The sequence below is a fragment of the Erpetoichthys calabaricus genome, chromosome 17 (assembly GCF_900747795.2).
Source record: "Erpetoichthys calabaricus chromosome 17, fErpCal1.3, whole genome shotgun sequence".
In the NCBI taxonomy this organism is placed as follows: Eukaryota; Metazoa; Chordata; class Cladistia; order Polypteriformes; family Polypteridae; genus Erpetoichthys; species Erpetoichthys calabaricus.
In genome coordinates this window covers 48,601,896-48,628,671 of record NC_041410.2, presented here as the reverse complement: position 1 = coordinate 48,628,671, position 26,776 = coordinate 48,601,896, and the positions used below count along the sequence as shown (strand labels likewise).

At 38.8% G+C, this 26,776-nt stretch overlaps 2 protein-coding genes across 6 annotated transcripts in view; one reads left to right on the top strand and one right to left on the bottom strand.

Annotated features, from left to right (window-relative positions):
* The window catches only part of slc24a1 (solute carrier family 24 member 1), a 201,610-nt gene that overhangs the window by 135,802 nt on the left and 39,032 nt on the right, over window positions 1-26,776 (bottom strand). The window lies entirely within an intron of this gene.
* The window catches only part of dennd4a (DENN/MADD domain containing 4A), a 75,000-nt gene that overhangs the window by 33,209 nt on the left and 15,015 nt on the right, over window positions 1-26,776 (top strand). For 3 of the 5 annotated variants that reach the window (XM_051920304.1, XM_051920302.1, XM_051920303.1), the window contains exons 19-26: window positions 2,796-2,927; window positions 3,997-4,113; window positions 5,235-5,387; window positions 14,516-15,480; window positions 17,846-18,053; window positions 19,750-19,856; window positions 23,215-23,390; window positions 23,475-23,609. In XM_051920304.1, the coding sequence (XP_051776264.1) occupies window positions 2,796-2,927; window positions 3,997-4,113; window positions 5,235-5,387; window positions 14,516-15,480; window positions 17,846-18,053; window positions 19,750-19,856; window positions 23,215-23,390; window positions 23,475-23,609 (1,993 nt within the window). The remainder of the gene's footprint in view (window positions 1-2,795; window positions 2,928-3,996; window positions 4,114-5,234; window positions 5,388-14,515; window positions 15,481-17,845; window positions 18,054-19,749; window positions 19,857-23,214; window positions 23,391-23,474; window positions 23,610-26,776) is intronic. The other 2 variants (XM_028823704.2, XM_051920305.1) reach the window with 2 other exon arrangements.

Genomic DNA, 26,776 nt, shown 5'->3' with positions numbered 1-26,776 from the left:
GGTTCTGTATTACCACAGATATTGCACCTCTAGTATTAGCACTGCTGTCAAGATTTGTTTACCTGTACATAGAGCAAAAATAATAAAGAAATTCCCAATGTTCTACTTACTTTATCAGTGATACATAATGTGGAAAAATATTGTAGCATCCTTATCTATTTTATGCCCTCTTCATTTGGGCACCAGTTCATCGCTAAACAAATTCATTCTCACTACAAAGGCCAATTTAATTTTAGCATTCAACTTACACATCTTAGTGATGTGGGATAAAACTAAAATACCAACAGAAGTTCATCAAAAACATAAAAACCTTCAGGGAAAGAATGTGTTGCCTCCACATAGGCAGTACCTGAGTTTAAATTTAAACAGAGGTCTTTTGTTAGAGCTGTGAGCCTGAAGCAATTGCTACTACACCAATCTTTTGCTTACAGAGAATTTAAGTTATCCTTATATAGATACTATAGTTAAGATATTCAGTGATACAGAAACACTATGCATTACATTAATAGAAATATGAATATTCAGTGGATTCAGAAAGTATTTAGACCCCTTCAATTTCAGTAAACTTTTTTGTGTTGTAAATTTAATTTTAAATGAATAACTTTGCTATTTTTGTCCTTAAATCTGCACTCAGTAACCCATAATTACAAAGTGAAAACATGTTTTCAGAAAGATTTGCAAATTTATTAAAAATTAAAAAACTGAAATCTCTCATTTATATCAGCATTCAAACCCTTTGTCGTGGCACTCCAAATTATGGTCCAGGACATCCTGTTTGCTCTAATTATCCTTGACCTGTGAAAAACTGAATTGATTGGACATAATTTAGAAAAATACACACTTGTGTATAGAAGGTCCCACAAATTCACAATGCATGTCAGGACAAAAACAAAGCCATGAGTAAATTGTGGTGAGGCATATATCAGGGCAAGGGAGTAAAACCATTTCTGAGTTCTCCCAGAAGCACAGTGGCCTCGATAATTGGTAAATGGCAAAAGTTTGTAACTACTAGAACTCTTCCTAGAGTTGTCTGTCCTGCCAAACTAAGTAATCAGAAAAGAATGGCCTTGGTTAGGGAGGTGACAGAGAACACAATGGTCATTCTAATGGCACTTCAGAAGTCCTCCGTTGAGATGGAAGAATCTTTTTGAAGAAAGACTATCTCAGCAGCTCCCCATCAATTAGATGGAAACCACTCTTCAGTAAAAGGCATAAGACAGCCCACTTGGAGTTTGCCAAACAACATTTAAAAGACTCTTGAGAGCATGAGGAAATACACCATAAACACTGTCTGTTGAAGACCAGTTACTGCTCATCACTTGCCTAATACTGTGCCTGTAGTGATGAATGGTGGTGCTTATAATAATGATATGCTAACTTAGAATCATGGGTCATAAGCCTTGATTTAATTTTAATGCATTCCTAATTTTGGCAGACTTTTCCTGTAACTAAAATCTTTGTATCCTACAATAGTTTCCTTTATCCCAGCAAGATTTGGAGTCTGCATCTAGTAAATGTGGCATATATTCTAGGCCAATGGCTCTCAAACCCAGACCTGACGGCCTCATGTGGCTGCAGGTTTTATTCCAGCCAGTTTTACCATAAATCAGTAATTTAACTTTAATTGATCACATTTAATTAGCTGGTCTTTTTTTCTTCTCTTATTCTGCATTCAGAAAAGCATAGCAGTGTGATTTTTACATTTATGAAATATTATACATTTTTGTAATTTTGCTATAGCTTTAAATACTCAACTCTCTTTTCCTATTAATTTTGCAGTTTCTGTGTAGTTTCTTACCTTAATTGTATGAAATAGTGTGAACAATACTTGAGAACAATGCTGTGGCTGTCTGATGCTTCGTGGATAGGCTCCAACCATTTTTTAACCTGAACTGGATTATATGTATTTTGTAATGGGTGGATGGATATGTGGTAGGCAGCACTGAGTTCTATAAGGTAAAAGACAGCCAAGTAGTTATGGCTTTATACTGTAAGTTGAAAAGAGTTTTAAAGACAGAAAAATGATTTTATTATTAATAACTTGAAACTTATGCAATACAACCAAATGACCAACAAGAAGTTTCCCTACATTGCAAAGGATACAAGAAATGGCATAGTCCCTATAGGCACATGACTGTCAAAAATCTTCTCTGTCAATGTATTACTGGGGAGAACAATGTCTTCAGCCATACAGAGAAGGTAGTGAAGAACTGGACAACAACTATGGTTGCATGTGTGCATTGTCTTATTAGCTATATCTGACATGTAAATGTAAATCAACCGGTGCATCAGTGTAGAAAGGTCTGTTAGTGCGTTTTTGGGGACATCCTGAAAATGTAAGACTCCCATTAGAAATATGTATTCAGCTGCTTAGTGGGTTATTTCGGAGGTGTACCATCATTTGTAATGCAAGGTTGGAGCAGTGTTAGTAATTTGGTAAGGTTAGTTGTCGAGTGGAAAATGCTAAGTGAACATTCAGGGTCTTTCAAGGTTCATTTTGGTCAGTGCGATCGTGTTAACCTTTTCAGTCTGCTAGCTGGTCTAATGGTGTATTGTGGTTTTAGTCTGTTAAAGAGAGACTGAGAGAGCTAAAGAGTATCCATGGTCTTAGTGCCATTTGTGATACAGCATCTTTTTAATAATGTAGGAGACTTACTGTGACAGCCTCTCTTTTTTAAGGTGTTCAAGCACCTGTCCAGCTCTGCTGTGCCATTTTGCACTGGACCTTTTGAGTGAGTGAATACTACAAAGTTCTGTCAGACATAATGCTGACTTATTGTGTTGTTGTTTCCAAGCAGATGGCAGCGACCTGGATGCGGTCAGCCACGGCAGCTTGGATAGCTCTAATGACACTAATATGATGGAGCAATCAGCATTCTCAGCCGATTTAATCAAAGTAGACCCAGCTGATGATAGATCTAGCACAGGTATTCCTCCCTGTCCACTCTAACCTTCATCAGGCTTGACACTTGGAGACAATCTGTCACTCATTGCTTTACCTCCTTCACTTCCTTAACCTCTGAATCAGCTACCTGTTTGTTTGTCTGCTCTGTTGTTTGTCTCTTTCATGTTAGAGTCCATGGGTTTTAGCTTCCTTATAAGGCAAACTTACCTGTGCCTATCAGGCGCACTGCAAGTCCTCTTTACATTCATTTTCTTGTTTTCTTCCTTTGTTCAACATTTGCATCTCATTTCATTTGGTTTAGTTGTAAACGTTCAACTGTGAAATTTGACTACAAAAAATCTAGAAATCCAGACATAGTAGCTTTCATATTTTCTGGGTTCAGTAACTTTAGGGAATCAGAATATTATGATGTTAGAGAAATGTATGTTAATCTTAGAAAATAGCAGATTATGACCATTAACATTTCGTAGGTGAAGAATTGGACCTTATTTTTGAAGAGGAATAAAAAGCCATTCCCATTGATTTGAAAGGACTGTAGTGCTAGACTAAATAACTTAAAGGAACTGTGAACCTGGGCTTTTTAATATTGGGTGTATGTGAATCTGTATTCTTATAGTTCACGCTAATAATTTAAGTTGTGCAGAATGACTATAGATGAATATGAAACCATGCTTTGAAACCTGAAGTGATAATGATGCTGAACCTACTGACCTTATACAATCATGAAACAATCCCTGCAACTTTAAGAGGACCTTGAAGCTGCAACCTGTTATATAAAGGATCCATATAGCTGAAAGAAGAATATAAGGGACCATGGAGTAAGACCCAGTATCTCCAGAGGAGCTAGGAACTAGACTTAGTTATTTCAGGCAGCAAAGTGTCTTCACCTGTGGCTGTTGAAAAGAGCCGACATGAAAGCACCATAGAGTTGGGCTCAACAATCTTTGGAGAAAAAAAAAATCTGTAGACCTGGCCCCAGATAGCTCTAGGTCCAGGCTCTGTGATTTTAAGGCATCATGAAGTTCATTCATACCAAATGAGTGCTAAATCAGCCTGTTGTAATGATGCTTTATTTTTCTTGTGGTTTGCAGGAGGACTGTCAGACCTTGGCTACAACTCCCTGTCCAAAGAAGAGGTGAGGCAGAATGATGTATTGGTCCAGGATAGACAAGTGAAGGAGGAAAAGAAAGACAGTGACTCCAGCTCATGTAAGTACCACTCCTTTTTTTAGAATAAGTGCTAACTATGTGAATATCTACTCCATTTACAGTATGTTGCATTTTTCAGTATTTCCATTGAAAGTAAATGTCATGGTGTTTAAAGTAATAGTGATGTGAGCATCTTGTGGAGTATTTACATATTTGCTCATATGTTATTTTCAACATAGGTGGTCCACTTCTAAATGCACCCCACTTATGTCATATTTGAAGCAAAGTATTGCTTAGTGGTACAGTCTAGCACATGGGTGGCCAACTCCAATCATGGAGAGCCACAATGGCTACAGTTTCATTCCGTTTTCTTAATAAGTTACTAGTTTTTGCTACTAATTAAATTCATGTAATTTATTTGCTATTTAAGACTTAGGTTCTTTAAATAAGGGCTGATCAACATCAGTCCTTAAGGGCTGCAGTTGCTTCAAGTTTTTGTTCCAAGCCAGTTGCTTCATGAGAAATCATTCATTGCTGATGAAGCACTTATTGTTCAAGTAACATTTTTCTGCTTCACTTTAGTTGCCTCGCTTGGCAAGATTTTGATCCCTTAATTGCTTATTTTAGTCTTAAATAGCTGTATTCGTTGTTTTAACTGTTCCTTATTAGCAATAAGATACAAATGACAAAAGAACCAGAAGTTTTCCATCCGGCTTCTCTACCATTTCCACCCATGTGTATACATCATTCAATATTTGGTTTAATTGAGTACTCAGAAGTAAACCAAAGGGAAAGTGAAGAACTGAAAATTATTCATGTGTTTTAGGCATCAGATAACTTGGATGATACATGTATCCTTTGGAAAGGAAAAAAAAATCTATGATTTAAGAATGAATTGACATGGTAGAGTTAAAACACTACAAGACATGAAATTAAATAAAATCTACTACTGGTGAGGATTGGCTTCTGATTAAGCAACTAGGTTGGAACAAAAACATGCAGCCACTGCAGCTCTTTAGGATCAAAACTGGCCACCCCAGTCTAGCAGGACACTAGTGCCTTTCACATGAATGAATCCTGCTGATGTACTTCTTTTGCCGTACTTGAACTTTGTATTAAGGTTGTGTTTCTGTAAATTGAAAAGATAGAAGACAAACAATATTCTTCTTTATGTCTTTCAGTATCAGACAGTGAAAGTGCAAAGGACATCAGTGAGGGGCTAATCCAGCTGGACTTCCATGAAGTGGATTGTACTGAAAGACCAGCTGGTGGTATTGTTAGAGGGAGCTGTAAACCTGAGGCTGCTACCACTGAGCTGACACATGCTGGCACTGGTTAGTCCTGTCCTTATTTCTTCATGATTAGAAAGCAGAGCAGGGATTGAGATATGCTGCAAAGGATTAGGGCAAGGGGGCAAATACTTCAGGAGATTACTGCATGACCGTGTGTTTCTCATCATTCTTTACAATCTAGTAACATTTCTAACAGCAGGAAGGCAACACTGAAAGTGTCTCATATTCACCACATAAACACAACCAGAGAAGAGAGGCAACAAATGAATATCTTGCAAACTTATAGTTTGATAGAAATTATCTGCAGGCAAAATCCATTCATTATTGTCTTGTGACGTGACTGAGATCAGCGTCAGGGTGTTCTTAAAAGGTCTGACTCAATATCTTCCAGTGGTTTGGAAGTTGCTTGTTTGACTTCAGTTAACGCAGTGCAAGATCTCTTATCTCCTCCACCTGTGCAGAACACTATGATAGTGTGGTGTTTTTGATATCACAGTTAACTAAAAAACAAAAAAAGATTTTAAATAATATGCATAGGTATGTATCCAACCTCGTATACACCTTCTTGTTATTAATAGTAAAATTGATTGCTATATATAAATTATGTCAAATAAAAAAAGTTAGTAGTACAGCAGTTGTGTGCTACTAAATGCACAACACAAGCCAGCAATATATTTAAAAGCTGACGATAGATGGGAGGCCTACACACCCACAATAAAGTGGGCAAAACTAAAATGACACTTTTATTATCAAAATAAGCACTATGGAGGAATGAACACACAGAGAGCAGAAAGTTCCAAATAAACAAAAAACAAAGCAACAAATCCTACCATTCCTTTGGATCTATGTCTACAAGCCACTCCATCAGCTGGGATCGCACCCCCTTTCTAAACTCTCACAGTCTCTCTATAGCCAGGGATCTTTCCCTCACCAGTTGTGCTTTTGCCCAAAACTCTTCTCCCGTCTCTACACTACGTGGTCTCATGGCTGCAAGATGGTTTAAAATCCCATCCAGGGGTCACCTCTGATTAAGCCAAACAGTTACTTTTTCATTTGAAGACCAGCACTCATTTTATTACAGATAAACAATGTAGAATTGCCTGTAATGGGCAGAGGCAATTCGAAAGGCACCACTGAGCCTTTTGTTCACCTTAAAGGTCCAAATCTCTTAGGTAACTTCTAAGATACTTTTCTCAAAGAGATAATAAGGTCTTGTCCCCATCTTTAAAAGAGCAACATTTTCTTGTTTCACTTGGCTTTGGACTATGTACTGCAACATCTCATCCAGAAGTTGTTTTGACCTACTACCAACCCTTTTTGTGGACTTTTTCCTCTCTTCTATTAAAGTATTAGGCATCTCTGACACTTGCTGGGTTATCTGCTCTCTGTCCTGGGAGAACATGTCATATTTGCACCTGGGTTGCATCTCTCACTTGTGCCTGCCCTCTAACTTACTGCCATTCTGGGATTCAAAACACACATACAGTGTGAGCCACCTCATTGTGGCTTCTGCACTCCTGCAGAAACTCTCCTATTGCTAGCATGGCTTTCATTCTGGAGGCTGACTACAATAAAATATTGCCGTTATTCATAGTGGAACATTTTTATTGATACTATGCGAATTAGGAAGTGTAAGTAGGGTGTGATAATTGTATAGCTGTCACTTTACTTTTTCCCTTCAAACCCTTTCTGCCCAGGCTGCACTTGAACTGCTTTAGCTAGATATTGTGCAGATTACTATACCTACTTGTACAGGTCTTTCATCAAGGTGTACCATACAGAATATAAGAAAGAAGTAACTGCTTTGTAAGACACTACCTTCCGTGCTCTCCTCTGATATGAGCAGTGACTTAATTACAGAAAATTTTGCATTCAATCTAATCAACATACTTTCAATATTTCTAAATGAAATACTGTATCTCCTTAAATACTGAGCAAAATTCACATAATTTTTAAAAAGTATGTAGATGTCTACCTTGTACAGTGCCATTTGCTAATAGGTCTCAATGTGAGCACCACTTGAACCTGTATAATCATTCAAATGGTATTTTGTTTCAGTACAGAAATGATTAATAATGACTGTGGTTGTTGCTGCAACTGTAATAATCTTAATTGACTGTCCAAAGTGTTCAGTAACTACCACAGTCTCTGAAAAATCATATTTTGACCCCTGAACATTCAAGCAGAAGCACACACTTGTGCTGAAATCACATACATTTGCTGTCAACATCTCCCAAACCTCACAGTTTTTGGATTAAAGACAATAATGGTGTTAATATGCATAAAGTATTTGTGTTCTTTAGATGACGTCATGTATACAATAGACACAAAATAGGTAATTATTGACCCATGTGCAAAAAAAAAATGTTTGCAAAAGTAATACAGGTTAAAAATAACCTCCACTATGTTAGAAGCATAATGAATTAGGCCTTGCTCATACAGGTTAATGATAATAATAATTAATTACATTTATATAGCCCTTTTCTTACTACCCAAAGCACTTTACATACACAGAAGGAAACCACTCCTTCTTCTTCTTCTGGGTTTTTATGGCGGTAGGCAGACCTACGGAAAAGGTGCATTACTATCACCTGCTGAGCTGGAGTGTGGAGCAGAGGCTAAGGAAGCACGCCCTACTGTAGGTTTAAAAAAATCCAAATAGCATCAAAAAGTTCAATATTTTTTTTTAAATTCAATACGCATTTTCAGACACTAAATTGCCAACACTGTCCCAATATACTTTCAACTTTGATTTCATTTTTTCAAAAAGATTTGTTCTTTGCTTCCTATATGTAATGCAGTCCAGTAATATATACTTTACTGTATCAGGAAAAAACACATTCTGCATAATCCTGTGTCATATTTGTTTATTCTGTACAGTGAGTAGTTTAACCCTGTGTGCCCAAGACATAATCTTGTGATTATGACTTCCTCCCTCCTATTTCTACCTCTTGCTTTGCTCTTTCCCATCACCTTCTGAATTTCATACAAATGCTGTCCTTTCCTGCCTTTATCCCTGCTGTGTTGCCATATTGACTTAATGGATTTTTTTTATTAAGGCTTTTAATTCCCCTTCATGCAGTGGCACTTTTATGTTTATACTTTCAATAAAATGTGACTGCTTAGCCAAGTTGCCAGCTATCTCATTTCCCATCAATGTGCAGTACCCATCTGGATGATGCCATAGCAGCCATTATTGCACATGTCCACTCACCACACATTAGCTGTTAAGTGGTGAAGGGGTGAGAGAGATAACCAGTTAAAGACAGGGAGTGATTAGTGTCTTGCAATGTGCCATTATCAAAACAAACCTCAGACAACCTGATAAAGAGTATTGCAAATGCCTGTCTGACTCAAAAGTATTATAACATATTGTATTAAAATGTTTCAGAATTTATCATTTTGCTCTAAGACAGTTTACAGATGAAGAACATAAAAGACCATAGACTATACCTACATATGCATTTTCTTTATAAATATATCAGTTGCAAACAATAAACTTTATGCAAGACTTCTAAAAGAGCATAAACATGTTATGGATCCCATCCCATCTTCCTTCAACTGATCAATCATTTTCATATTTCAGTAATACAGTGTAAGATAAATAGTGGTATCATTGAGAGAACAACTAGGAGAAAACGTTTGCTCTAATGAAACACACTATGACTGTAAGTATATACGGTGCTCTGAGCCTGAAAATGAAAGTGTACTGTGTATAAACTGAAAAAAACAAACATTGTTTCTCACTAAGTCCCATTGATTTTTTTTCAAAGACATATATGCCCAGGACATAAAAGTAATGTTTTTGCCCAAAATAAAAATAGTTTTGGTGAAAACTATTTATTTCCTATCACTAAAATAACCTCAACACTACTTTCAAAAATGATGATAATAATTAGATGGCTTGGGAGTTGCTTTTCTACTGGCCTGGACTTCTCATCATTGTAGGAAGTTTGAATTCAGGCTAAAAAGAAAATAGTCTTGGACTTTGTGATGCAGAGGGACCAATTTTAAGCTCAGCTTTAGACAAACAGTGTGGCATAGTGGTAAAGGCTTTGGACTTCAACTCCTGAGGGTATGGGTTCATATTCCTCTACTGGCACTGTGTGACCCTGAGCAAGTCACTTTACCTGCCTGTGCTCCAATTGAAAAAAACAAAAGAAATGTAACCAGTTTTATCTCATATGTTTTAAGTCACCATGGGTGAAGTTGTCTGCCAAATAATAATTAAGATCAGAGGGCTCATTAGGTGACAGATTAACAGAAAACAGCGTTTGGTTGTTTTTAAATTTGTTTGTTCAAATAAAATATCACTTTTGTATTTACATCAATTCTTAAAATGTAATTTATGTTTTAAGGTATCTGAAACTCGCTTTGAGATATCTTAAAGTCACGTCCTTTACATTTTAAGATATCTGCAATACATTTTGAGATATCTCAAATGCATTTTAAGATATCTCAAATACATTTTTAAATATCTCACAATAACTGTGTCTGCATTTCAAGATATCTCAAATGAATTTTCAGATATCTTAAATTGACCTTTCATGCATTTTAAGATATCTTAAATGCATTTCAAGATATCTTAAAATCATATCATGCAAAACTGCCTATTATTTCAATTGGACTTCTTATTTATTATAAGATATCTTAAAATGTATTTGAGATGTCTTGAAATGAGCAGGAAGTGATGTTGAGATATCTGAAAATGTATTTGAGATATCTGAAAATGGACAGGAAGCTGTTTTGAGATATCTGGAAATGTATTTCAGATATCTTAAATTGTATTGTAAACATCTGAAAATGCTATTGAGATATCTTGAAATAATTGAGTGTCCTTTTAAAGATATATTAAAATGCATTTTAGATATCTTGAAATACAATTTGAGATATCTTGAAATACATTGTCAGATATCTGACATCGAACAGAGACCCATTTTAAGATATCATGAAATTAATTTTAGATATCTAAAAATGTATTTCTGATATCTAAAACAACAATGAATTTCAAGATATCTTATATGCTTTTTAAGATATCTTAATTATATTTCGAGATATCCTAAAATAACTTCCCACTTATTTTAAGATATCTCAGATTCATTTTGAGATATCTGAAATGCATTTTCAGATATCTCAACACAAGGGGGCTCTGCCCCCTGCTTGCTTCGCTCACCTACCCCCAGTGTTTTGAACCCGTGCCCGCTGGTCAGCTGTAGTTTTAGACGCGCGTTGTAGGAGCTTGCGTTGTTGTAGTTGCTGCTACACCTTCTGCTGTTGCTTTTGTATTGGCCTCTCTTTCAACCTCATGTAGCATTTTTATAGACTTAGCTAATGGGTGATTGTTTATGACATTAGTGACGCTTCTCATTATAAGCTCCGTGCATTGTTTGTTTTCAGGAAGGTTCATTTGTTGATAGATTGTGTCATCTGGATCTAAGATGTAGATTTGTATAAATTTGCGTTCCTGATTTGTTTCAGGGTGCACTGTTCTAATGCGATGTAATATTTGTCCACATACGCGAAAGCAGTATGGGCCATTGCCTTTTGGTGGCCTGATATTTACTCCGGTAGATGCAAAAGCAAATGAACTATTGTAGGATCTAATGCAGTTCATAAAGTTTTTACTTTCAGGTACATTGTTAGTTAGAAGCTTCCATAGATATTCAGGATATGAATGTAAAGGAGGCAGTCTAACTTGACCCTTTTGACAACAACGTGTAAACTCATTAGTTGTATTGCCAGTTGTTTCTTCAGGGAAGTTAAGTGAATGACAATGATTGCAAATGACATTCATTAATCCCAATGAATTTTCATGAATAGTGGACTCATTATTGAACGCGTTGTCAGCCAACTGGCGGAATCGTTTAGCAGGTGTTAGTCATTCATGTCTTTGACGTTTATCTTTTGCTTGTGCCGTTTGAGAGGCACGTTGTTGTATGTCCAGTATTTGGGATGTGTTGTTTTGGAGCTGTAATCGCTTTGCTTGTGTTGTGTGAGAAGCCCGTTGTAGTTGCTGGCGTTCATTGTTTTTATTGAGCCTGGCCCGGTTTTGTATCCCGGTCAGTCGAGCTCTCTCTTTTTTGAGCCGCGCCTGCTTGTTTTCCGGCATTTCAGAGGCACGTTGTAGACGTCTGCGTTCATTTATTTTTTCCCGTCGCTCCCATTTTTGTATCTCTGTGACTCGAGCTCTTTCCTTTTGAACCCGTGCCTGCTTTGCTTCATCACTTTGAGACGCGCGCTGCATGCGTCTACGTTCATTGTATCTGTCCATTTGGGCTCGTTTCTGTAACTGTGTTAGTCGAGCTTTTCGTTTTTGGAGCCGAGACATTTTTTCTTCCGTGGTTTCAGAAGCGCATAGTAGGCGCCGACATTTATTGTTTTTTTTCATGCGGGTTCGTGTTTGTGGTCCCGTTACTCGAGCCGTATCGTTTTGTACCCGTAATCGTGAATTCATGACTTGTTTGTTCTTCATCGTTAGTAAAATGGATAAGTAATAAGGAGGATCGCACTTACTGTTAATATGCAGCGTTTTCTGTGGTTGTACAGTTAATAGTGCATCACTGTAATGAGATTCACCTATGCTGTAAAGTTTGTACGTGTTTAGATGACGTATGTGTAATACGGTCTGTGCGTTTCTTCGTAGTATTACCCATCAGGTGTTGCGCCTGTGTTATCTGTGGTTGTCCTGTTAAAATTGTATCACTGCAATGTGATTCCAATATGTATTGTAGTCCGGTCTGTTGTTGTTTATGTATGACGTCGTTTGTCGGCGTGCGTTTTTTTTAGAAGTGCGTGGAATCTGCTGTGTAGTGTGTACGTTGATTCCATATGCGTGTTGTAGGCGAATGCTTCTATCGTAGTATTTGCCGTTTTCCGAAACACAATTCGCTTTCTGTAATATGTTGGGCTTGATGTGTGACCCTTTGTGGACTCCGTAATCTGTCCTGTTTTACTGTGGAGCGGGGGTGTGAGTACTCTTTTTCAGTACTATCTCGGGCTTGATTTGTGAACCTTTGTGGACTCCTTAGACTGTCCTGTTTTACTGTTAGGCGGGGATAATCTGATTCAAATATGTTGTGTTGTCCGTATGTGTGGGGTTTCTGTATGATCTCGAGTGTTCGCTTGCAGTTGCTCTTTCGTTTTTGAGCCTCAATCTCGGGCTCGATGGGTGACCGTGTGTGGAGTCCGTAGTCTGTCCCGTTTCAGTTTGGGGCGTGTGTCTGACTCCTTTTTTGTTGTGTGCTAGGGGCGCGTTGCCTCATTTCTTATTTGTGTTAGTGGAGGAGTTGCTTTGTGTCTCGTTTCCTATTTATGTTAGTGTGTGGACTCTGTAGTCTGTCCCGTTTCGTGTGCTATGGGCTTTGTGTGGCGCTTGCATGTGACTCCTTTTTTTTTGTGTGCTAGGGGCGCGTTGCCTCATTTTTTATTTCTGTTAGTAGAGGGGGGCTTTGTGTGTCGTGGGTCTGAATCCTCTTTTTTGTGTGCGTCCCGTTTCGTGTGCTATGGGCTTCGTGTGGCGCTTGCGTCTGACTCCTTTTTTTTTGTGTGCTAGGGGCACATTGCCTCATTTCTTATTTCTGTTAGTGGAGGGAGGCTTTGTGTGGCGGGCGTGGGTCTGAATCCTCTTTTTTGTGTGCCATGGGTTTGTGTGGCGCCTGCGTCTGACTCCTTTTTTTTGTGTGCTATGGGCGCGTTGCCTCATTTCTTATTTTCCGTTGGTTGGAGGGGGGCTTTGTGTGGCGCCTGCGCACTACGTCTTTTGCGTCCACGGGAAGGTCCCTGCATCCATATCCATTTTACCATTCTCGTTTAGTAATATGGATAACTTCGTGTGCATTTTAAGATATCTCGAATGCATTTTCAGATATCTTAAAATAACTTCCTGTGCATTTCAAGATATCTCAAATATATTTACTATAAATAGATAGTACGGCGGAGTGGTTGCTCTGAGGCTAAGGAGCTGCGCTGGTATTCCAAAGGTTGTCGGTTCGAATCCCCGTCACTGCCAAAAAAAAAAAAAAAGGCCACTGCTCTGCTGGGCCCTTGAGCAAGGCCCTTAACCTGTAATTGCTCCAGGGGCGCTCTACAATGGCTGACCCTGCGCTCTGACCCCAAGGGGTACGCGAAAACTACCAAATTCCTAATACAAGAAATTGTATAAGGCGAAACAAAGAACAAAAAAAAAAAAAAAAAAGTCCCATTGAAAGAATAGGAAATTTTAAGATTTGCAGTAGGGATTCACTAGCTTTCCTATGGTCCAAGAAACAAAAGCAGCACAGGCTGGAAAGTTAAGTAAATGGCAGCATCAATCAAACAATTGTCAATGCTTGTGACAAAACACACAATCTTAGAGATGACAAACTTAGTTTGAGTGCTGCCAAAGGCTTTGAAAAGCCAAGGTTCAGCTGTATGAGTTCATCCAATTTCTAAAAGGAGTTCATCTACACTGAGGTGAATTTATAGTCTGCAAATGCATGTATTATTATGTATAATTATCAGGTTCTTAGAACAATAAAACTGTTAACCATAACATCTGGAGCAAATCAATGCCATTTTTATTTCAAATAATAACATTGGGAAACCTAGTGTTTGTAGCCAAACATATATAAATGAAACCACCAGATGGCACTGTCTTCTAGTAGCATCTGATAATACCTCATTCACCACTAAAGCAAGATTAGTCCAGAAACATGGCCCGCTAGTTAATCATTAAGGAGTTTCTTTATCTAGCCAGTGATTATCAAATTTTCCAGGTGCTTTTGACTTCTACATTCTTCTTAAAGGGTAAGTACATTATTAGTTTTCACCAATACCTTGTAGAACCCATTTTTAAACTGAAAGAAGATGCACTTTTTTAAAAAATTTATATAATATGCTTTACTTACTTACCTTTACATTAGCAAATTAATACATACCATGATTGTAAAAATTTAAACTCCACTTGAAAAGTTACTAACTTTTAAGCTGCATCCATTCCTTTGAGGACAGTAAGAAATGAGTTTGCCCTGCATGTAGGTAAAAAAAAAGTCCACTGCATTAGAATTGTTTCTGGGGAGACTAATAAAGCTAATTGATTGAAAAGTCATAGCTGGCTGTTGACCACACAGAAATCTCCACGGTCATCAGTGATCAATAACTGAGTCGGCTGAATTTCTTTTTTCTGTTTTCAGGTTGCATCTCAAGTCTTCACTTCACTACTTCCTTAGATGATATTGGACTTGTAGAAAGCAGCTGCCTGAGGAGGAGACATCGGAGTGCTGTGGAACCCAGTAACAACAAGGACAGTGATGGCTGGGTGCTACAAAGTCGGCAACTCAGCAGTAGCGCTGCCATCCTAGCTTCAGACTTAGATTTAAACACTGTGGGGGATGGTATCCATGTTCAGTCCAAAGCTCTACAAAGACCAAGGACCCTCGAGATTGGCAGCTGCACACATGGAACTCTACCTTGCAGCAGAAATGGTATGGAGAAAGATTCAAGCGATGAAGAAACTTCCTCTGAGGCTGACAAGGTTGACTCGCCAGCCATTTTTGACTTGGAGGACCTGGACAATGAGCCAGAGAAGCCTGGTGCTGTGTTGCTTTCAAATAAAACACTTCCACGGGCTCCCGGGTTTGTGAAACGGACTGGCATAGAAGTGGGTTTTGACCCCCTTTCCTTATTTGCTGCTGAAACAGAGCAGCATAGGATGGAAGAAGAAGAAGTGAGCAGCCTTTCAACTCCATCTGCACGTCGAGATCTAGCAGAGGAGATTGAGATGTACATGAACAATATGAGCAGTCCACTGAACAGCCGTGCACCCAGCATAGACTTGCAAAAGGCCCGGGATGAGGAGGTGGGCAGTATCAAGAATGGAGCCCGTAGGTGCAGCCTCCCACCAAGCTCTCCTGGTGCCACAGGTTTAGAAAACAAACATAGAGATCGACTGTGGTCAACGCCTTCTCCACTCCATGAACCACCTTTAGGACCACTGGCTACTGTTTCCTTGGAGTCTCCCTCTTCCTTAATGCTGGATACTTTGCTCACTCCTACTTTTGACGTCTTAAAGAGCAGCATGCTTTCAGCTGGGAAGGAGGTAGCAGAAAAGGCTAGCAAGTGGTACTCTAAATTAACCACTTATGCTTCCCCGTCCAAAGTAAGTGCCCAAACCAACCTTGTGTGCAATAGTTGATGGTAGAAAATGCCCCCATTTCTCATTTTCAGTGCTTCTTTTCAGACATGTAATGATTGTTGCAATGTGACCCAGAAAGTGGACCAGGGATGAGACAAACAATCCTGTGGTAGCATTATCCTCTTTTAATAATATAAATTTAAAAGACAGCTGACAAATAGTTTAAAGTAAAAAAAGCAAATGCTCAGTCTGGAGCTCTGTCTGTCTTGAGAGTCAGTTTGACATCTGACATCAATTTCGGGGAGCGGGCCTACTTTATAGCTCTCAAACTGGTAGGAGTGGGGTTATACATCAGCTTTGGTTGTCTTTTTCTGGATGTGGAGGAGGATGTGGAAGGTATTTTTAGTGTCAGTGCCCCTTCTCATGCCATGGTGGAACTGCTTACCTCACCAGAGCCAGGAAGGAGGTCCCCAGGCACACATGCATGACATTGTATAATTATAATAATAGTAATAACTCTTTATAATTATTATATGCTTTTCTCACTACTCAAAATGCTTTACATAGTGAGTGGGGAGCCACTTCAACCACCACTAATATGCAGCATTCACCCGGATGATGCCATGGCTGCCATTTTTGCGCCTGTACGCTCACCACACATTAGCTATTAGGTGGCAAAGGAATGAGAAATAGTTACATCTAATTAGAGATGTAGGGGATGATTCAGAGGCCAGAATTACTAGGCCATGGTGTGCAATTTAGCCAGGACATCTGGATACACCCATCTTTTTACAAAAGATGCCCAGGGATCTTTTCTGACCACAGTGAATCAGGACCTCGATTTTATGTCTCATCTGAAGCGTGGCACCATTTTTACAAGACAGTGTTCCCATCACTGCACTGGGATCCACATTCAGACCAACAGGGTAAGTGTCCCCTGCTGACTTCACCAACCCCTCTACCAGCAGCAACCCAAGCTTCTCCTGGTTGGTCTCCCATCCAAGTACCAGCCAGGGTCGAACTTGCTTAGCTTCAGGTGGATGTTCTCTTCCAGTGTGCAGGTGGTATGTTTTATATGGAAAATCTGAATTTTTAAGTTATCAGTTTGAATATTTGTAATAGCACTTCAGATTTTGTAAATTACTTCCAGAAACGGTTTTAAAAATATTGAATACCATTTGTGCCAAAATGAAATAAATAAAATGGCAATTCTGAAATAATAAACAAACAAAAAAGTGAAGCCAAGAAAGAATTAGGCAAAACATGGCACTGACACAAGTGCATTTGCATGTGGGATCGTGAGAATAATACATTATGATAACAATAATAATAATACATAATCTGAGAATAATACATTAATAATAAAAATGGCATAAAGCAATCCATTGCCAGGAGGATGGGCTATACTTTATAACAGCAGGTTTAATACAGAAGTTTGGCATGTTGTTGGAAAAAGCAAATTCCATACTTTTTCATGAGAATTGTAGTGTCAGTAAACTGATCAATAGTATATATATATATATAATATATATATAACAACTTCTATATTCCCATTAATTCCCGTGCCAGAACAATACATAAGTTTTGTGCTGTCATACTATCCTCACCATTCTGACCTACAGTATATATTTTTGAAGGAACAGTTTAATTCTTCATCCTTACCCATGGATTTGGTAAAGCTACATTCTTCATACGCAAACTGTTAAGATACTAAGCCTGACACAAAGCAGTTTACAGAATAACAAGGGACCTTGAGAAGGAGATTTAAAAAAGTGAATCTTTCCTTACACTGTATAGGTTTTAGCCAGACATCAGTAAAATACATGACATGAAAGAATTCTCTACAGTATATCATTAGCTGCACTCTAGCTGCCCATTGCTTGTATTGCCTGAGTTATGTAAATGATGTCAGATTGCTGTATGCGACACAAGACAGCTGCATGAGGTGTCATAGAAGTTGATCACTTCAAATCCCTCCATTTTACAACCCGCTGAATCCGAACATAGGGTCACAGGGGTCTGTTGGAGCCAATCCCAGCCAACACAGGGCACAAGGCAGGAACCAATCCCGGGCAGGGCTCCAACCCACCACAGGACACACACACACTAGGGACAATTTAGAATCGCCAATCCACTTAACCTGCATGTCTTTGGACTGTGGGAGGAAACTGGAGCACCCGAAGGAAACCCACGTAGACACGAGGAGAACATGCAAACTCCACGCAGGTAGGACCCGGGAAGCGAACCCGGGTCTCCTTACTGCGAGGCAGTAGAGCTACCACTGCGCCACCATGCCGCCCTCACTTCAAATCACCTCAGCTATAAGATGTAGAGGCACAAGTGTTCATCTTGACATAAGAGCATTTAGTACCTGCTACTTTGTTTACAGGACCCAAACTATGAATGGACAAATGTGTCAAATGCTGCCATTCTCAGTACAGAGCCTTCTTCAGTGTTGCATGGCAAGCCCTCAAATGAGAATGAAGACATTATAAAATCCACAGGCTGTGAAGCTGACAAGGTGGCTCAGACTAGACCTGACGTAGAGAACTCAGAATCCCAGGGCAGCACTTCCAAGGCTGCATATCATCATACTGGTAAGGAGGTGGGCTATACTATGTTCACTTGGGCTGTTCTATCCATGCACTTATTACTGTAAAGCATTGGGAGTTCCCATCCTGTTATGTATGACGGTTTACAGTCTATTGTTATACATGAAAGCCTAGCATTAGTCTTGAACTTAGGAATTTCATAGCATCTGTTGTTTCTTTTGACTCTTCCAGGGTCTATCATTCCCTTTTCCCTGCTAATTTGTTTCATTACACTATACTCAGTGGTTCACTTTTCTGACAACTTCTGCATTAGTTTCTTCACTAATCTCCATTGTAATTGTAATGCCCCATTCTGTTGTTTCTTCATAACTATGACCTGTCACTATTGCCTCACTATGCAATACCCTTAACCTATTTATTATTTTGACTTGTAGCCTTCTAAGCCTTATGTTTACTTCTGGAAAAACAAGTCAAAAAGATTCACTTTTTATCAACACGAAGAAGTGTTATTATGTTTAACAGAACCATGTTAATACCAAATATTAACATATATATAATGGGAAAAGGTATGTCTAGTGTCCATTGCGATACTGGTGTAGATTTAATGCATGTGCTTTGTGTGAGATTTTTTTAAACTGTCACTAATGCACAGCCCAGCTTCGCAATAGGGACAGTAGAAGTGTGTGTGTTTCTTTGTGCATTTTTCGTATATTTTTCTGTTGCTTGCGCACAAGAGGGTAGAATGTCAGTGCCTGCTCCGCACGATCGATGCTGCCCATTGAGTTATCATAGGTTACCACAACACAAGGCTTAGTGATTTCCACATTTCCTCGACCCAAACATTGACAGCTACTATATTGTGAACCATACTTAGGAGGCTGACATCTTTCTTGTCCTTTCACTTGATTGCAATCATTTTTCCTTTTTGCCATGCTGAAGCTTCACACAACCAAATTCATCAGGCATATAACTGCACTGCACTTTAATTATTTCCGTCAATGTCTGATGACCAGTTCACATTGTCATCACTATCGTTTGATTCAACTAATGGTTCAGTATGCGTTCTAAAACTGGCTGTACAGCTTTTCGTTTACATGCCATTGTATGTTCTAGTTGAAGTTTCCACCCCACTCAAGAATATTGATGAGTTACCATAGAGTGGCAAAACATATAAAAATGTTCATGATATTTTGTAGCAAGATGTATTTTATCCACTAGATGGCAGGAGAACACTGTCCCAAGCATTGTTTGGGCGTAATGCCGTACATCGGATCATAACAACCTAACCTGAGAGACACTTGGGGTTAACCAATTCTACATAGAATTCAAAGTACAAGAGACGCTTTGGATTAACACCAAGGAGTTTAATGGTTGTCCTTCATCATTTTTATTGTACATGCCCCATTTCTCACTTCATTTGTAAACCTATTCAAGAAGTGCCATGTAGAGTGTTGTGTTCCTGTGATGGCTTTTTAGTCCGGGCTTATATGGTGGCAAACAATATCAATCCGTCGCTTGACTAAAGTTTATACCTCAGGGTTGATTTTCAAACTGGAAAATAAGAACTCAAACTAATAGTGCCATTTTACTGCAACCAAGAAATAGTCTTTAATTTAAGAGACTGATTAAACTAAAACCTGCATCTACTGTAGCTCTCCATACTCTGATTTCAGAAGCTGTTCTGTGTCTCCCAGTTCCAAGTTATACATTTTTTGACCTGAAATATGCTTCATTTGTACAGTTTTTGGACCACATGCAGGATCGACTTTTCCTCTTCCTGAGAAATCTGAACTGGCATCATCACACTGCACCAGTAACACCAGCATCTTTCAGAACTATGCGATGGAGGTGAGTATTTGCTAAGAATCTGCCCAGGTCCTGACATATTCACCAAATATTGGATTCAAAAATTGATTCCCAAAAATATTAGTTATTTTCTTCCTATAAGAAATATTTGATTTTCACACTGTGTTATTTAGATTTTTATTGTGTTTTATTTTTTTTGTGTGGGAATCTCAAAGCACATACAGTGTAAGTCTGTAGTGAACTGAACTACAGAAACTCCATTCAGCACTTTTTAAGCCAAGAAGTGTAAACCCATGCAAAGTTATGCATGTCTAAAATTACTGCGTAAGTAGTGTTAGTTTTGCTACTACTGATATCTCTTGATGACACTTCCACCAGATCTTAGGTGGCACGATTTAAAGTGCTCTGTATACACAGGGCTAATTATGAAGATGTAGAATAGTTTTTGTCAACAGTGCAGTTTTTATGTGAGCCAGGGTGTAATGATAAGGAATTTTTCAGCTGAGTGAAAAAAATGCAATAATGTAGTTCATATGAACTGAATTACTCCAATTGCGCCAAAGCCACCATCAATGGTCAGGTCTTTTCCCCCCGTAACTTCCCTGTCATTGGTGTGTGCTCTTTAGATAGACAACAAAACACCAAGAAAAAAACAACAGCAATAAATGAAATAAACATAATTAATGATTTGTCCTGAATTAGATAAAAAAATGATGAATTGGAAACACATTGCTTTCGTTTTTTTAAGTATGAGTAAGCTGAAATGTTCATCAAAATTAAACCCATGACAGGAAACTGTTCCTGTAAGCAAATTAAAGGGTAAAAAGTTTTTTTCACAAAGCACCAAAGAATATGAAAACAAAAACTTGAGCAACAAGTCTATTATAGATAGTGTTCACCGTAACTTATATTAAGCCTTTGGTTGTTCAAGCTGACTATGTACAGTCTCACAGAGTGGTGCTAGAAATCCTGCATCTCTTTATGATCTTATAATATTTGTATAAAGCACTGTCATTTCATAAAATAACTAATCACAGTGTTTCAGTAAAGTGATGTATTCTTCTGCTGCTTTTACCTCTTATTTACTCCATCCTACTCATTTTAATATACTGGTAATCCAGTTATGAATACACAAACTGAACAAATATATCAATACAAACTGTATATAAAAACTATACCCAGCTGAAATATAATTATTTTATTGTAAAGTACTAAATATATCCTCTAACCTTATTGTGCTTTTAAGTGCACACACATTCAAAATATGCAAGGTCAAAAATGATTTTTCTTAGTAGTGCTTGTTTTGAAACAGCAACTTTTCATTTAACATCTTCATTTAAATTTGTTAATTCTATTTCTGAATCCACCTGAATCTATAAAAAAATCTGGAGCTGGCCTCTGCAGAAAGCAATGCTGGACAAGGTGCTAGTCCATCACAGAGCATATCCACACATGCTGTTTTCAAACACACTGAGTATTTGTCAACGAATCTGTCCACGTATTTGTCTGTTTTGTGCAATAGTTGAACTCTTTGACAGATGTATGTGTGTCAGTGACTTCATGAACAGAAATACAGAGGCCACCGTGCAAGATGCAGACCACTAGTTATCCACACAAACAGCATGGCCAGATTTACAGTTTGCAAAAAAGAACTTCAGAGGGCCTGCAGAATTCAGGAAAAAGGTCTTGTGGACAAACGAGACAAAGATGAACCTGTACAAGGGTGATGGCAAGAGCAAAGTGTGGAGACGACAAAGTAATCACCAGAGAAGATCCTCAGCACCTGGTGATGTTTGTGAATCACAGACTTCAAGCAGTCATTGTATGCAGGGGATATGTGACAAAGTACTAAAAATGACAGCTTCAATAGACCTGCCATTGCTATCTCAAACATTATGGTGCCCTGAAATGGCCCCCAGACAGTGTGCATCCTTCACCTTGCACCTTGTGTTCCTCCAAGCCATCCTCTAGAAAGTCGGACATTCCAACAGGACTTGCATTGCACTGGCGTCATTATTAAATTTGACTTTAGATTACTAAAAGAGCTTGTTTTTTTTTTTTTATTAAAATTACTTTAATAAGAAAATGAAGCCAAAAAAGTAGATTAAAGAACTGCTACAGTTATTTTACATCTTCTGACCCCTTAAGCTCCTGTAATCTTCTCCCCCTGGACTGCCTGCTGTTTATTCTTTCTATGAGGTTAACTTTACTTTTCTCTGTCTAGTCCAAACTTTCCACTCCTCTTATTCCTCATGTAAAAGCTCTCCACTAGCACTGTTTGTACTTCTTCATATGAATGAACCCTTATGCTGTTGCTCTCTTAACTGCTGTACTTTCCTGACAGCTAAAAACTGCAGTGTAGTAAAACTTGCTTACCGAATATCCACTACTAGTTCATTTCTAACAGTTTTGTCTGCTCCTATAGCCGCTTACGCCTGATCGGTGCCTTAATACTATGTCGTCTGCCTACATACTGCTGAGCCCTTAATGTCAGCCACTGCCTTTTTTTCCCCCACTAAGGAATTGTTGTTTCTGTTACTTACAACGACACCAGTCATTTACTTACAGAGATGCTGGTGTCAGCTACAGCTGCTTACTGCCCTGTCTCACTTGTGCTTGTTTGAATACAAATAACAAGTACAAGTAACAAGTAACTTTTCTAAACACTGCCCCAAATACTCAGCTACTTTTGCTCCTGTATAAGTGAAAAAAGCAAAAAGAAAACCTAAAGGGAAAAAAAAGCTTTTTGTTCAGTGGCAACCAAAAAACACAAAGTATTTAGGAGCAATATGTATTTTTTAATTAATTCTCACACCACAGAATACAAAAACTCTCAACCGCTTCTCTTTCATTTGCAAAGTTGACATCAGTACATCTCAGTCTCCAACCAACCACAAGTTCCTCCAATCAGCCATATAGAAAAAGTGTTGTAATTTCTACATGGTGAGATTGAAATGTATGCAAATCCCCTAATGTCCCAAACATTATGGAGGGCACTGTGGCAAATGTTTTTATTTAAATGTTTAAAGCAACGTCACTGACTCGGCTACAGGGCTGTTCAAATCTGCAGCAGTATCACACAGTGGAAGATGCATTATTGTGCAAACAGAGGCTAACCTCATTTCATATGTAGTTTTATATTTGAGGTACTGTACATTAGTGTATTGTTAATTTATTAAACTGCATGGTTTTCATTTGATGACTGATTTTGAAGGTGCTGCATGTTGCGGCCCTATTCACAATGGCCATAAATGGGCTCATGAGTTAGATTATAAGGGAAATGTATACGTAAAATGAAGCACTGGACTGAAAAGTTTGGATTTCTTCCACTAATAGACACTTCAGAGATTTAATTTGAAATTAACTGTTACTTTAGCAGTCATTCTTTCCATGCTTTCAGGTTCTCATTTCTAGCTGCTCACGCTGTAGAACATGTGAATGTTTAGTGTATGATGAAGAGATCATGGCAGGATGGACAGCAGACGATTCCAATCTTAATACAACGTGTCCTTTCTGTGGCAATCCTTTCCTGCCCTTTCTGAGCATTGAGATCCGGGATCTCAGGGGGCCTGGCAGGTATGTAGGAGATTAGTGACCTTTGCTACTACTGGGCAGTGTACAGTGCAACGGTTCTACTCTGTTGCTTTTCTTACTGTTTAGGTACTTCCTGAAACACAGTCCGTCTATGGAGGGTGTGTCGTCTTCAAACTCTGCAGGATCATTTTTGTCTCCTCCACATATGGGAAGGGCTAAGTCCCCTCAGATCACAGTTCAGCACTGCAACAACCCCAGCAGGTAATACCCCTAGATTAATAACTGCCTAGTAAAAGATTGTGTATTGCTATCTAAGGGTCAGTTTAATCAGACCGATGATAGACTAGAAAAGAAGGGGGCGGGTAGGGGTATTGAGGCCTGATCAGGTGCAATGTATCTGCATTGCAGAATGACCAGTGCTTCATATCTGAACCACAGCCAAGGGTTTATGTGTGACAAGTGATCTGAAACAGTAGGGTAAATAGGAAATTATTCTTTCCATTTAGAACCTCAAAGCTTTGATGTTCTCAGCTGCACAATCTGCATTTTAAAAAACATGCAGCATGGCCTAACATGAATGAGCAGCTGGCAGCAGTTGGAGCCATTAGCTGCTCATCACACTGTCTATTCATTATGTTTCACCAAGGAAAAACTAATTAATGAGTCAGTAGAATTAAAGTGCAAACACCTGGAGCAAGTGGCTCACCCTGACGCTCGTATCCTCGTCCCATCCATTTAAATGTAAGTGCTGGGCATGAAGGTCAGTGTCTCAATCGTTATTTGATGATCATCGTTGCTTTTGTTTCCCATAGTTGCATCCTTTACCACCTCTGGTCTCTGTCTAACATCTTATTTTCTTCATGATGTGCAGGTCTTATATCCTGTGGCATATATTTAAAGTAATGTCTGATTATTAACAATCATGTGAAAAAGTAAGTGCATCCCAAGAAATGTCATTTTTTTCTTTTTTTAATGTATACTCACCGGCCACTTTATTAGGTACACCTGTTGAACTGCTTGTTAATGCAAATATCTAATCAGACAATCAGGCATAGCAGCAGCTCAATGCATTTATTCGTGTAGACCAGGGGTGGCGAACTCCAGGCCTGGAATGCCGCAGCAGCTACAGGTTTTCATTCTAACCCTTTTCCTAATCAGTGACCAGTTTTCAATGCGAATTAACTTTTTCCCCATCACTTTAATAGCCCTGTTAGAAGGGTTCAGCTCTCTGAATTGATTCCTTTCTTCATTAAATGACAGCCAAGCAAAAATGAGATGTGAAACGAGCTAACAGATGACCAGCTAAACTGGGGCTTCAAACTCCAACAAATTTCACTCCAATCACTTTCTTAATGAAAAGCCAATTCTTGCTGTTAGTTAAACCCGTTATTTAATTCCATGGCTTGTTGCTGCTCTCATTTTGCCACAGCACACATTTCAAAAACTGTTGTTTTTCTTATCTTTCTAAGAGCACCGTCAAAATGTTTTGGTGACCCGAGGGAGCATCCTTACCAAGACCATCACCTCTGTTTAATTTCAGATATTGTGTGATGGGCACAGGGGAGCTGGTTATGTGGTGGCTTGTTTTGTGTCTCATTATTGTTTGGCTGCTAATTAAAGAAAAAGAAACAACTATGGGGCCTGAGTCAAGTTAATTAAAAGAAGTAATCAGCAGCAAAAACTGGTCACTAATTTAGAAGATGGCAAGAATGAAAACCTGCAGCCACTGCGGCACTCCAGGCCTGGAGTTCACCACCCTTGATGTAGACATTGTCAAGACAACTTGCTGAAGTTCAAACCAAGCATCAGAATGGAGAAGAAATGATATGTAACTGACATGGTTGTTGGTGCAAGACGGGCTGGTCTAAGTATTTCATAAACCGCTAATCTACAGGGATTTTCACGAACAACCATCTCTAAGGATTACAGAGAATGGTCCGAATAAAGGAAAATATTCATTGAGTGGCAGTTCTCTCGGCGAAAATGCCTTGTAGATGCTAGAGTTCAGAAGACAATGGCCAGACTGGTTTAAGCTGATAGAAGGGCAATAATAAGTCAAATAACCACTCGTTACAACCGAGGTATGCAGCAGAGCATTTCTAAACACACAACACATTGAACCTTGAAGCAGATGGGCTACAGCAGCAGGAGACCACAACGGGTGCCACTCCTGACAGCTAAGAACAGGCAACTGTGACTGCAATTCGTATGTGTTCACCAGTATTGGACAATAGAAGACTGGAAAAACGTTGATGAGTCTTGACTTCTGCTGCAACATTCGGATCAGAATTTCGCAGAAGCAACATGAAAGCATGGATCCATCCTGCCTTGAATCAACGATTCAGGCTGTCATTGGTGGAGTAATGGTGTGGGGGATATTTTCTTAGCATACTTTGTTACCCTTAGTATCAACTGAGCATCGTTTAAATGCCACAGCCTACCTGAGCAGTGTTTCTGACCATGTCCATCCCTTTATGACCACCGTGGCATAAAGTTCAAATCATCTCAGAATGGTTTCTTGAACATCACAATGAGTTCACTGTATTCAAGTGGCCTCCACAGTCACCAGATCTCAATCCAATAGAGTGTCTTTGGGATGTGGTGGAACAGGAGATTTGCATCATGGATGGTGCAGCTGACAAATCTGCAGTAACTGCGTGATGCTATCATGTCAATTTGGACCAAAATCCCTGGGGAATGTTTCCAGCAACTTGTTGAATCTGTGCCATGAAGAATTACGGTAGTTCTGAAAGCAAAAGAGGATCCAACATGGTACTAGTAAGGTGTAACTAATAAATTGGCCAGTGACACTATGTGGACATATCAAGATTTGATCTTCATTTAAACCACATCTTTAGATAAAGGTAATATAATTTAAAAAAACAATGAACAGTCCACTTTGCAATAATTAATTCAACAATAAATGAATAGATATCCCATTTCTATGTGCAGAAAAAGTAAACACGCCCTTGTCTCTAATGACTGGTGTTGCCCCCTTGGGTAGAAACAACCTGTTTCCAGTAACTGCCTACCAATCTTTGACATCAACTGTTAGAATGTTTTCCCACTACTCCATGCAGAATTAATTCAGCTGTGTCCAGCCCATTTCAAATCCTTCCCAACATCTTGATGGGGTTCAGATGAAGGCTTTGACTTAGTCTTTCCAGAACCCTCCTTTGCTTTATTTTCAGCCATTCCATGGCAGTTTTACTACAAAGTCCACTTTTGATTGAGTTTGAATCTTTTGACAGACAGTCTCGCATTATCCTCGAGCACCTTCTGGTATAATAAAGAATTCATCGTAGACTCTATGATGGTGAGCTGCCTAAGCCCTGAAGAAGTAAAGCAGTCCCAAACAATAACATTTCCACCACATATGCTTTACAGTTGAAATCCAGTTCTTCTAGGTCAAATGCTGTCTTTGGTAT